General features: G+C 43.0%; 1 protein-coding gene across 1 annotated transcript in view; it reads right to left on the bottom strand.

The window, feature by feature from the left end:
• Window positions 1-1,337: 1,337 nt before the first annotated feature.
• Window positions 1,338-14,087, bottom strand: part of STAB2 (stabilin 2) — an 880,852-nt gene continuing 868,102 nt past the window's right edge. The window contains exons 66-69 of the mRNA XM_086919174.1: window positions 9,961-10,071; window positions 7,934-8,062; window positions 2,522-2,638; window positions 1,338-1,815 (exon numbers count right to left, since the gene is read on the bottom strand). Of these exons, the coding sequence (XP_086775300.1) occupies window positions 1,774-1,815; window positions 2,522-2,638; window positions 7,934-8,062; window positions 9,961-10,071 (399 nt within the window). The 3' untranslated portion in view covers window positions 1,338-1,773. The remainder of the gene's footprint in view (window positions 1,816-2,521; window positions 2,639-7,933; window positions 8,063-9,960; window positions 10,072-14,087) is intronic.

A 14,087-nucleotide genomic window follows, 5' to 3' on the forward strand; every position in this document is an offset into this window, starting at 1 on the left:
TGGGTTTTTGGAGAACCTACAAACCGTCAACATCCTCACATGCAGAAGAGTCCAGCAGATGTAACGGTATAGTAAATGCTTTAAAAAATTTGCCATAGCAAGAAGAAGTTACAGATGAACATGTAGACACAAATAGCTGTTTTTTTGGTAACTTAATTTAAATATTTTTTTTTATTGAGAAATCTCTTTTCTATAGGAAAACCTTGAGGATCTACACAAAGGACCCCTTGCTGAATTCATAATTTTGTCTAGTTTTCAGAAATGTATATTTATCTGGGATCCACCAAGGGTTTTGCACCCATTTACACCACTACCTGGAAGGCAGCTGAAAGCATAAAAAATAGGAAAAATGGGCTGTCTCCCAGTAAAACTGCAAACTGTGGTAAGAAATTTGGTTTCCTGAATCAAATCTGCCTGGCCTATAAGCTGGGAAGATGTAGATTTTAGCACCACAAACCTTTTGTTGATGCAATTTTCAGGCAAAAAAAGAAGCTTTCTTCTGCAGCACTTTTTCCCATTTTCCTCAAAAAAACTAAATTTAGCTGTGTAGCTGTGTACCCTTGGATTGTATTTATTTATTTTTTATTTTAGAGGCTTATATAGCACAAGGCTCGACTCCCGGAGGAGTATCTCTGCGCCTGGTTCACCCAACCGGAATAAAAACAGTACTTCTCATGAGTGCGTTGAAGAGGGGAAGAATATTTAAAACAGGAAAGTCTTCAGCAGTTTCCTAAACATTTGATAGTTGGGGCAACATCTCAGGTTAAAAGATAGTTTATTCCAGAGACTGAGGCCCAGGAACGAAAGGGCTCTGCCTCCCAGTCTCGTCTTTCTAATGGGCGGGACCTGTAGCAGAAATTGATTGCTAGAACGGAGGGTGCATACAGGTTTATAAGGGATTAATTTTTCAGCCAAATACAGGGGGCCAGAGCCAAAAATGCTTTTGTGTATGACACAAGTTTTGAATTTAATCCGTTGTCGGATTGGCAACCAGTGAAGTTTTTCCAAAAGAGGACGGGAGGGAGTTCTGGGTGGGGCATTGAGGACCAATTTTGCCACGGTGTTCTGAGCCACCTGTAACCTCCTCAGCAAGCTGTCATTTGCTGATATAAGGAGTCCGTTACAGTAATCCCCAAGATGTTGGGAAAGAAGGACATAAAATTGGTGTGGATACCTTATGTGTAAAAAAAGTTATGGAGGCCTAGGCGCAAGCTATCCTGAATAGTCAAAAAATGGCTTAGAATTTGGGGTGATGGGGCTGGGGTTTGGGGCCTTTGGGAAAGCCTAGCAGCAAATGGGTTAAGTTATGTAAAAGATTCACTTGGGTCATGTCAAACTATAAAAACACTGATAAAAACTTTATTAAGGAGAAATAGATTTGTGTGATAATCCATTTTAGTGCAAAAGAAGCAACTGACAAAACATGTTACATTGATAACACAAAAAAGCTGAAAGACTATTCAGGCTTCTGACAACAGAGGTATATAACAAAGACTTGGCACACGGGAGCAGAAATAACATCTTCAAGTCTCGCCTTCACACCTAAACCTGATATTGAATGAATGACATATCAAAATGTATACACCTCAAAAGTACTGTACTTTGATCTTTGAAAGGATGCTAGTATTTGTTTCATTCTGCTATGAATTTGGAACGCACAAAACGGACATTAAATATTCACATTTTATTACAGTAAACACTAATTCTCGTCTCAGCAAAAATATGTTTGTCGTTCACAGTTGAAAATGTAGATTCCACGTCTCAGCGCACTAATCACTCGTACGGGTCTGTGACCAACTGCTGTTCATCTGAGTCCTGTAAAAATCCAAATTAAGAAAGATCTTCAGAACTCTTAATACATGGTAAACATTTACCGTTTTGATAGGTTTTAGGAAGGTAAATGCATAGTTCATGAAGTGCTAAACTGCTTTATACTCATTGAGAGAAAGTAGAGTATGGTGTGGTGGGAGTGAGGTGTGTCTTGTAGTACTGAAAAGTGTTTAGGGAAACTTCCAACAAAGCAAGACTCCCTAACCCTCTCTTGTGCATTGCACCCCAACTTAGACATCTTTTTAAATGATTACGCTCTCGAGAAGGGAATTTGCTAATGTGCAATCGACATCAGCTGCCATCTCTATCAGCCGCCATGTAGCCCTACAGTATATGTTGCGGACTGCTTACATCTATGTGGAATCAGATTTGCCTGTATCATGAAAGACTGTGCTGGATGAGCACAGAGCCGAGCGTCTGTTTTTCTGTGTTGATTTGATTTAGACACCTCAAAAAAAGGCTACTGTGCTTTCTTGAGAAGAGGGAGGAGTTTTGAAAGTCTATCGGCGAGTATGGGAACAAGCAATGACTGTGTCTCTAGGTTCTACCATTGAGTCTTGCTGTTTGTGAACTGTCTCAGTGCCATCAAACCACATTCATCTACCTGCTGTCATCCAATCAAACACCAGGCAAGCATCTGACTTAAACAGACAGTGTGAAAACAAAGGGAATGCATTGGTGTCAAACTCACAGAAAATGCATCGTATGCCGGCTCGGAGGGAGTTGCCACAGAAGTGGTTGAGCTTTCATACATTGGGTTTGATAACGAAACTTTGTCCAGTGCGGATACACTTATATTTTCATTTGACTGCAAAACAAAAGTAAAAGTTAGAAAATTGTACTAAACAACAGTATGTGAAAGGAAAGCACAGCTTCAGTGATGGAGGGCATATTCACAAAAACTACAAGCGTGAACTAGCTATGCTGCAGATCAGTCGGTATGCTCTTCCTGTTGGCAAAAGGAAAACATTGATAGTACTACAGATTAATTTTCAGATGGAGCTACTACATTGTAAATATATCTAACGTCCTTCTGTGACTTAGAATACGCGTTTTATAGGTACGGATTTTTAGATACACAGAGATACATAAATCTGCATACTTTAGTCACCACGTCCAACCATTATCCTTCGACTACCATTGTTCATTACAGCTTGGCTAACCATTTTCCTGGCCAGACAAAGGACCTTTGAAAATACTATAAACAATCTTATTTATTTAAAATGTTCATAGACTGTAAAGGGCTCCCATTGACTTTTACAACAAGAAAAGACCTTATTGACTTTCTATGTGTATTCGTCTCTCTCCACGTTCTACCTTAAACCCCTTATAAGCTTGTAATTAACATATTTTTAGTATTTTTTTCTAAATAATTTTGTCTGGATCTTAAGTCATTTACATCTTCTAAAGTCCTACATCTAAAAAAGGGGGTGAAAAGGGGAGTTTCCACAACAAATGCACATACAAAATTTGGAACAAATGTGTATAGGTAGAGTAAGTATCTCAAGCACCCTCTTTTAGGGGGAGGCAGCAGGGGCTGGAGAGACTGAAAGGAATTCATCCACACTGAAAAATATACTGAAGGAGTAAGCATGATGCAGATGCACAGTCTCCGAGACCTAGGCCTGTGGATAGTCTAGCCCCTAGAGAAAAGGAACATTTTCTGCAGAGTGACAGCCTTATCCCCTATAAATACCCCAGACTAAAAAGCAACCTCTAGCTATATTCGAAGCGTACAATGGGGCATATTATCAAGGACAGGCGATACATTATCGCCGCTTTTATCGGCAGGAAACTGCCGATAAAGCGGCGATAATGGCCTTGATAATATGCTCTATGAATTCTAATCGAAGCCCATGTTAGATGTGAACACATCTAAGATGGACTTCGATTGGAATTCATAGAGCATATAATCAAGGCCATTATCGCCGCTTTATCGGCAGTTTCCTGCCGATAAAAGCGGCGATAATGTATCGCCCGTCCTTGATAATATGCCCCAATGTCTTTGCAGTAACTTTCTCCAAGAGTTCCACGCAACTTCAATGGTGGGCAGATACATTACTTAATGTCATTTTTTGTATTGAAATTTAGCTTTCTAGTACTAAAATCACTAGAGACTACAGTCCTATTAACTCGTTCTCTCCCCAAGCTTTCATGACTTTTGTCTATAAGACATCTGTACTACGGATTTTGTGTTCATCTCTTTCCCCGCACTTTTCCATTTCCCTCCATTGATGGTCAAATCCTAGCCACACACACTTTTCCTTAAAGTCTCAACTCAGAAACTGCCTATATCGTTTGACATACCCTTACTCTAAGCTTGGCGTAACAAATCATAGTAACTGATTACATAACCTGAAATACAATTGTTTGATATAATAATTAATATATGGTGCTTATCCTCAGAGACACAGAAAAGGGAACTGGGGTAAAAGTCCTAATAATATATACAGTGCCTGACACACATATTGGAGGCCAAGTCTCTTGTCTCTCACCCTTTGTACACGCCTTGGAATGATCAAATCTCTTGGCATTGAGAACATTGATACAGAATACATCAAAGCTCCTGGAGGCCCAGGGCCATATTTATCAAGGTTTTGTATAACCCTTGCCCCACCCAATGGGGCGCAAAGGCGACACAACACCTGTGTGAGATTTATGAAGCCACACAAGGCCACCTTGTGTGGCCCTGCATGGCTTGATAAATCTAGAGTTACACAAGGTTGGCATTACTCTGCCCCAGGGAGGCATTCCATGGGTGAAGCGTGGCTGCACATTTGGGGGTTACTATAATATAAAATCAATACAGAGAGAAGCGAAGTATGTCTTCTTTTCAATGTAAATAACAATATGATTTGGTTTCATCTGTTAATGCCTTTGTGAGTTTAAATGATAAAAAAGTATATGAAAATAGAGAAACACATGTTTAAAAAAATATTTTTGATAAATAAACAAAATTAGAAAGTTATTTTTGTGCTGAGATTTTGTACTATGGCGAAATGTTCTGTTTGAGTAATTACCACTTTAGAAACTAGATAAGTCAGATTAGAGGCTGCTTGAGTTGTTCTCACACATCCACCATGGATTTTGGCACATTCCTAGATTTACCATTAGCGATAGACCTGGGAACGCATCAAAATGCTACACCTCCAAAGGTGAGATGTAATGAGGAGAAATATCTTTTTTTCTCCTTGATTTTTCGTCTCTCTACGTGTGCTGCATTCTGCAGCACACATAGAAAGAGGAAAATGCCTCTCATTATTATTTTTGTGCAGGAAGGCCTACCTTCCTGCACAAAACCAATTCTACCTACAACGCAGGCGCCCTTACACCATGACACAAGGGTGCCTGCGCTGGCACTATGCAGCCAAAAGAGCGCCGTCACTAGTAAACGGCAAGAATGCAACATTTTATGTTAAATAACGCACATTCCTGCCCTTTCCCCTTTCACACATCAAGGTGACTTACTGTGTTGCACTACATAAAAAAATTATATATATGGGCCCAAATTGTTGTGCTCCTCTTACAAAGGATTCTCTTAGGCACCACTGCGATAGATGTGACCCGCCTCACCTGTCTCAGCCTGCCACTGGATTCCACATGGTAAAACCACCTCCCCTTTATCCAGTCAGGTTGATTGCCCTCACACACCAGTCTGTTCATGGCACTCCAGCAGCTATATCTGTCACTCCCCAAGATCTGTTTCAGATCATCAGAGCCGCAGCTCACTTTATGTGGGTGGGTAGAAATGTGGAATTCATCTGCCCTGTGCCTGTTCCTGGACAGCTGCTGAAGGACCAGAACCCCAATGAGTGCAGAGACTGCACTGTCCCTGGCTGACAAGATCCGACAGTCAAACCTCAGCCACTTGTCCTTCTTCACAATCGGATATAAAGGACATCTCAGTTCAGAGTCATCTTGCCAGAAGGGCTCGTTTCTTTCTTTGGCTACATACCCTCATGTAGGTCTTTACCTTGAGTTGTGTGTTTAGGACAGCATTTCTCAGTAATGTAAAAATACAACTTTTCATCACTTTAAAAAAAACAAAAATACTTAGGAATGCTCAACTTTCCTTATAAGGATTCAGGGCTGGAGTAGAAGGTATTTACCCACAATGGTCAGCAACTCAGGATGACAAATGCCACCACTGTAAAAAATTGACTGAGAGCATTCCTCATCTGCTGTTTGTATGTCCCCTTTACGCAAGCCCCCGTCGGAAGTGGATAAAATCTGTGTGTTTAAATCTAGGAACGCGTAGGTACAAAGAGGCGTTAAGAGTACTGGAATCAGATTGTACACCCTGCGTGGCGATTGCTGTTGCAACATTTCTAGGGTGGGTCTGGACTATACGCACCCGCACTCTGAAGTTCTCAGATGCTTCCCAATCAATTTTTTGACACCGTTCAATCTCAGATCAACTTTTTAAACTCATGTTTTATTGAATTGAATTATTTTAATTATTCTGTATAAATTGTTTATAATCTGTAATAAGACAGCAATATGGTTTAATGAGTTTTTAAAATAATGAATTTAACTTTGTAGTATTTATTGTGTAGTGTTAGGATGTATAACCGCTTTTATGACATGCTGTCGAATAAAGCTTTGAAATTTGAATTTGAGAACTAGTAAATACGCCTCCTGTAATATTTTGGAAAAATTGCACTTTCACCATATTTTCTAGGACTGAAGTTAGGATTGTAAATGCACCTTTACTGCATCCACAGACCCTCCGCTTCAACAGAACCACTGCCATAGAGAGCTGCAGGGGCGGATTGGCACTAATTTGTCAGTTCCTCACTTAAATTTGTATCCTATTAAATTGTGCTCTGGGAATATTACTGATACACAAACCTATTTTAGACTGCACAGCCACACCTCTCCCCTTTTATATTTTGAGTTTTCATCTAATGCTACCCTAGGCAGGAGAATTGCATTTCTGCAGAACTAAGTATGAAATACCTATATTTCCATCCAGAAACGACGTTCCCTGATAATGCTGAAATAGAAGCCATTCAGAGATGATTTTCAAAGTCCCTGCAGTGGTAGCTGCAGTAATATAAACAGTAATAAACTATTGTTGCTAGTCTCTGTATAATTAGTTTTACAGCAGTTGCACAGTGCAACATCTCTGCAGGGGGGCCCAGACATGGAAAAAGGGGTGTGTTTAGAAGGTGATATCGCCACCAGAACATCACTTTTAGCAACGCTCTGGTGGCGATATCACCTTCTCCATATTTACAAAGTGGTCTTCAGCCACGTTAGGTGGTTTAAAGCCGCCTTGTAAATAAGGCCTCTTTACACCCCTCATTTCGCGTGAAAGGGGCATGCTATGAGTGTTGCTGTGGGCAACAACAACACCCATTGCTTTTGGAACTGCCCTAGATTTACAAGGATGTGTAAATCTGAGGCAATGTCTAAAACTAACGCCATGCAACAGCAGGCGATAGAATGGCGAAAGGACTAGAAATACTTTCATTTCTACTCGTTTTTGCTTTTTCTATGTGTGCTGCATTCTGTAACACACATAGAATGAGCAAAAGGCCATGAATGATTGTTTATGTGCAGGAAGATGTCCCTTCCTGCACATAAACAATCATTAAATAATGACGATTTGCTACTTCTATCTGTGCTGCATTCTGCTGGTATCCCCAAAAGTGTCAAGGGTGCCTGGGAGGCACTGGAGTCATCCATCTTTATTGGTTACCTCCACAGCCTGTGGTGGAGGGACAGCCAAGCAGCGAACTGGGGTAAGGAGGAAGAAAGAAAGAGAAAGGGGAACAGAAAGAAATGAAAGGAGGAAATGTTGAGTGATAGAAAGAGTGGAATAAAGAAATAGGGTGCAGAAAGGAGGGTATGGCTGAGATAAGGAGAGTAAGGAATGGCAAAGAGGGGGAGTGAGGGAGTATGATATAATGAAAAAAAAAACAAGCGAAAGAATGAAAATGACAATGGTGATAGAGTAGAATGCTAGAAGAGGGAGAAGGGAAGAGAAGGGTTTGGGTAAAAACAGAAAATATGACACCATAGACAGAGCTGAGAAGATAAGCACACAAAGAAATAATTACAATTTAGAAAATTCCATTTTGATATCAAATGATCATACCGTGAACTTCTGAAAGCGGATGCGTCCTTTACTGAATGTATGGAATGAGTAGCCAGCAAATGCGATGAGTCCAATCACTGTGAGTATTATGAAGAATATTCCTGCTCCAACTCCAGCATGTACAGCAGCCTGATCAAAAGAAATGGAGATTGTTCGAATCTGAGAGCACAATGCATGCTCGCATTTGCTATATAACCGGGACTACTGAATCCATCCCTGATTGATTCTTTAAACTGGAAATGACACATTCAAACTTATTTTTATATATGCATGCAAACAGTGTCCCATTACACTTGCAATTCTTAGAAGGTGGCCTGCTATGAAATGGACAGATGTTTGTTGATCCATCTATACATTGCTAATAATGTGTGATCACAGATGGAACAAAGACAGGCTCCATCTTGGTAGAAGATGCAGATCTCCGAAGGTAAACACTTATAAACCTGGAACTCAGCTCAGGGCATGCTGTACTAAGCTCCTTTTTGAAAGTTCTTTGTCCTGAAGAAGACTATCTCAGGAAGAGACCTGGTCGCAATGGCGACACGCTGAGGGGCAGGTTGGGTCATGCATTAACACACCATGGTAAAGACCCATTCTTCTTAACAACTCATTTAGTGAACACTCTCTATCCCTTTATCTCAAATGCGAATCATGCTTCAGCTGAACATCTCCAGTTGAAAGAAGAAAGCGTGTTTAGTAATGGCGGATTTTACACAGTTTTAGCCTAGAGTTTTCCTTTGTGTGCCATGGATATGGTCTGAAGTGTCACATTACAAACTCATGTATTGTACCACAGAGTCTGATCTCAACGCTTGGAAATAGAATAAGTTGAGAGGAGCTGCCCATCAGTGGGGCCACCAGCAATGAACCTGGTGTAGAAGACATATAGGGTTTATAATTCATGCAAGTTTCCTCCAGTTAGATAACGGAGTATCTTGTTTCAAGTTCATGCCTCACATTGTTGGGTTGAGTGTGAGGGGTCTATGGGTCAATCTGTACTAATGAGAACTCCCCCATACACTGTGGGCAAGGTAGCAAAGGTCCAGGGATTCTAAGGCTTGAACAACGCTTAGATAAGCTGTATTTGTAGGTGAATGGAGACACACTCAAAGCTCTGGACCTCTTGGGCTTCATGTAGGAATACAGGTTTGAGAAGTGGTGAGTGTGTACTCCATAGAAAATCACAAGAGTTCTTATCAGGATTAATATCCGTTCTTTCATCCTGGGATTCAACCCGAGAACTATCGTGACGATGGAGGACTAGGAGCAGGGACCCAATACGGCAACAGCCTAACAAAACTGACAGAAGAATTTCTGCTCCTGGAAAATTGAACTTTCTGTATTTTGGACACGGAAAAAATTGGAAATCACAATAATTTACGCCATATATGTAAAACTAGCCTTGAGAAAGCCCCGGCGCAAATCGCCAAGAGGGGGCGAAACACGTGTCGGCTGTCCATGCTCTACAAAAAATAATAAAGATATCCTATTGCAATCAGAAATAGTTCTGTCCTCTGTATCACAACTTGAAAGAACGGATATTAATCCTGATAAGAACTCTTGTGATTTTCTATGGAGTACACACTCACCACTCCCCCCATACACTGTCTGTTCCCTTGCTAGACAGACATCGGTCTGCGATGGTCACACCCTGCTATAAGCATACCTAACTGACTGGAAAGAGCTCCCTCATCACGTTAACTGACAATATTGCAGAAATCGTGGAGCCCAATTTCATATTGTATCTAGCTGTGTGCTAATTCTACATTATTTTCATTTTCGCTAGAGCTTTTAGGATGACTGCCCGTTCTAAGAACTGCAGCAGCAACTAGCTGTAGATGCTCGACAAAATAAAACATGTATTTACAAGTGACTTAACATTGGACTGCTCAACTTCTTCACAATGGACTCTGAAAAGAGCACTTCTACATGACTATCCATCATTATTTGCAACTAAACAGAAGGAAAGGAGGTATCACAGAATGTGCATTCTACAGAGTGTTATTCAAAGGAAATAAAAGACTTACGACTGGCACAGGTGGAGCTCTCAAAGGCCCTGAAATGATGTGGATTATTCCATTTGAAGCAAATAAATCCCATTGAATGATGGCCCTTCCATCCACCAAGCGGGTCTCGTTCTAGTAAAGAAAAAGAAAAAAAGTTGTTTTTCTTGCAAATATTCTCATGCAAGTCTGATCTGTATTGTATATTTGAAGCTTGTGAGCACAAGTCCTTTATCCCTTCACTTGTTTCTCTCACACCACTCTACCATACTGTTAGAATTGGGGGTCTTTAGTTGGCAGTGCACCCTGTCCAAGTAGGGACCCTTTCTTCTAGTCAGGATAAGGGAGTTACACACTCCAGATAATCCTTGCTCACCTTCTTTGTAGCTTGGCACGAGCAGACAGGCTCATCCCAAAGGCAATGTGTAAAGTATTTGTACTCAAACAGACAATAACCCAGAGAAAACACCACAAATGGAAACCACACCAGTTTAGAAAAATAAAGTATCTTTATTTAAACCAAACAAGACCAAAACGACAAAAAAACAACATACATATATTAAAATATCACTTTTAAAAGGTTTCTATCAATTCGGTCCATAGAAATCTATGGATGTGTGATTTTACACAATGTACCTTCAGATGCGTCAAAATTACAAGGCCAAACAGTCGCAGAGAAGGGACTTCGGGAGGGAAGTACATCAGTTCTGCTGCACGAAGGAGAAGCGTTGCGTTGAATCTGGACTGTATTGGGAAGTGAAGCGTCGATTCTAAGATGATTCTGGTCTGTGTGTGAGGCGTCTAAAAATTTGCTGTAGAGGTGTGATGCTTGGAACTCTGGATGCGCTGGAGGTCGATGCAAAACAGGTGTTGTATCGATTTCTTTCAGCCATGGTTCCATGATGCGTCAGCAGGGCCTGCGTTGGAGTCGGTGAGGTGATCTCGGACTTTGGAGCTTGGTGCACTTGACTCGGCGTGCAGCAGATTTTTCACCCGCTGACAGGTACTGTGCCGATGCTTCAGCAGCACTATGGCGGTGCGTGGAAATTCTTCCCGCATGGCGGTGCTGCATTGGAAAAACAGCCGCTGGAATGGTGATTTTCAGGTTTCTTTAGTTCTTTGCAGCAGGAACAACCTCCAAGGGCCCAGAACTTGAGTTGGCACCACAAGGCAGGTCAGAGCTCCCAGTAATTTAGTTCAAGGGTGCTGCAGGTGAAGGTTTTGTGTCCCAGAGACTTCTGAACAGGAACCAAACTCTACATCAAGCCCTTGGAGATCTTCTTTAAGCACAATAACACAGCAGGGCAAAAGTTTGAGTCCTCCTTTCCTCTGTCCACTTACAGAAGCAGCAACTGCAGGCCAACCTAACAAAGCAACACAGCAAAGATGCAGTACTCCTCCTGGCATCTCTTCAGCTGTTCTTCTTGGTAGGGTCCTCTTAGTTCCAGAAATGATCTAAAGTTCTGGGGTATTAGGTCCAATACTTATACCCCATTTTCTCTTTGTGGTCTTTGTTCCCAGAGTCTCTGAGTTCAGTCCAAACCAGTTCTGTCCTCCCTGGTCCAGCTTCACTACAGGAGGTGGAGAAAGCATTGTGCAGAGCATACACAACCTATTCAGGTGCTAGTGAAAACCCCTCCCACCACTTTAAATGCAGAAAGGTCTATTCAGCCTGGCCATTAGTCACCCAGGAAAGACAGGACACACCTCAAACACCCGTGTGACTGTATAGATTATGTGTGGGCAGTAAACTCTACTACGCCGGCGCATTTCACTGAGTTTTTGCTATTCTGCTTGGAGAGCGGAGTTTTGCAAAAACTCGGTAAGCCACGGCGTAGCGGAGTTTAGTGCCATGCCACCCAAGGCCTTGAACACACACCACCCTGACAAGCGACTTCCAAGTTATCAAAAGCAGCTTGAGAAGCAGGATTCAGATAATAAACGTGTCAGCATTCAGAAAAAAAGCTTAAAACGCAGCCTCGTTCTGAATCCTAACACGTTTATTATTTGAATGCTGCTTCTCAAGCCTCTTTATAGATAAGCTTAAACGACGATTGTCGGGTGTTTCACTTTCAGGCCTCGTTTTGTAGGAACGCTTACAGACCATGCAGACAGCTTGGGTCCAAGAATGCAGCGCAGCTCAGGAGTTTGTCAGTTTGGCGAGTTGGCACCTACGAGCTGTGGAGCATTACAGCAGCCTCCATCAGCTTCAGGGTGGCTGTGACTGCTCTGCTCCCAGTCCACACAGAAATAGCGGTGGCCCTTCCCACTAGCCACCTCATATGTGGCACTGCAGTGCAGCAGCCTATAGCCCACAGCATTGTTTCTTCTCCTCTACTACCATCTGCTGCATGCAATGAAAATGGGATCTAGCGGCCTGCCCTGCCCCCTTCTTTCTCCACTGCCGGGCTGCTAAAAATTCTGGCTTCTTGGCCACCTACTTTGTCTCTGCTGGATGGGATGCTGCACTTTCTACTAAATCTGCAGTGCATCTAGGCCTCTCTGAGCAGCGGCCTGTTTAGAATGTGTGCTCCGTGAACCACCTGACTTCTCTACATATAGAAATGGATAGAATCTGACCAGCAGGGACGGTGCGTCCATGGTGCGCTGGGGCGGTGGCCCACTAGTCACATCCCCCTAAATTAGTGCAAGTGAAGCAAATGAAGCAATTGGACAACTGCTCCACACTCGCGCTTCTGGGACATGCGCGTGCGGCAATCGGCCACTGAAGGGGGTGGGGTGGGGCGGAGCTGCGGCAGCTCTCAAGACAGTTTGAGTGACAGACTGTCACTGACAGTGTCGAGTGCGCATGTTCGGGTATGGGCTGGTCATTTTTTTTACCAGCCCGTACATGCGCACTGTCAGCCACTACCATACTCAGTAGGCGAGGGAGGGAGGGGGGAAACCCCGAGAGGCCGTCGCAGCCTCCGGTCTCCTAGGGGCGGGCTGTATCCGTGCCCTAGCCAATCCTGGCACTGCTAATGCAGCACTTGGATTGGCTGCGACTGCGAGTGAGACACCAGCTGCGCAGTCTGAAGTTGTTCCTGCTCCGGACCGGCCCAGACCTGTTCCTGCAATCCTGCTCCTGAGTCCGGACCGGCCGACAAACTGGACGCAGACAGAGACGGCGCGGAACCGGGATTGGGATCAGGTAAGTTTTTTAGTTTTTTATGTTACCCTCCTCCCATGAGAATTGCGAGCCACGACTTTCCCCCCAAAAAAAGACATTCTTTAACCTAATAAAACGATTCAACGTTAAGCACCAATCCAGAACCTGCATATAAAACTCTCTGTTACTGGCTTATATATGCTCTTGATTCCCTTATCCCGGCAAAGCAATCCGTCGGTCGCTGCTCTAGCTCCAACCCCTGGTACAATGACTCTCTCGCTAGTTTGCGAAGTACCTGTAAAAAACTGGAACGGGTTTGGAGAAAGAACTATGACTCGGGGGCGAAAAAGCGGTACCAGGATGGGATTAAAGGCTACCATAAGGCTATACACCTGGCACATGCAGCCCATCTCACTAATGAGATTAAGTCCAGCAAAAATCCCGCTAAATGCATTTTTAAAATACTGAGTGACCTTAAAAACAGGAAAAAAAATCCCTGCTCACACATTCACGTCTGGCGAACAGTGTGAAGCATTGGCTGAATTCTTTGTCCAGAAAGTGGAAACTATTTATAAATCTTTCCCCAGCTGCCCCACGGTCCAGGTAGCCCTGGTTGCTCCCCTTCCTGCGGCTACTCTAGCGGCCATTCCTACTATCACCCAGGACGAGCTACTCGCCCTAAGCACTAGGGTCAAATCCGGGTCTCCTCTAGACCCCATGCGACCGGACCGCTTTAAGGATTGTCTTCCGGTCCTTCTTGATCCACTATGCCAAGTGATTAATTCCTCCTTCACTTCGGCGGTGGTGCCTCAGGCATGGAAGCTGCAAAAACAACAAGTGATGGACTGAATGTGGATCAATGTCACACACTCCCCCAGTCAAAAAAGATCTGGGCCCAAATCCATCGTTTTTTTGCACTCCACACCACCCTGGGTTAGACAATGGCGATATGCAAATCAGCTCTGACCCTGTTGCCCCATGGGAACAGTCCAGTCCGAACTACAAAAGCCATGTCCTTCCCAGAACGGAATCAAGCATCCGA

This window comes from Lissotriton vulgaris, chromosome 1_1 (genome assembly GCF_964263255.1).
Source record: "Lissotriton vulgaris chromosome 1_1, aLisVul1.2, whole genome shotgun sequence".
Taxonomy (NCBI): domain Eukaryota; kingdom Metazoa; phylum Chordata; class Amphibia; order Caudata; family Salamandridae; genus Lissotriton; species Lissotriton vulgaris.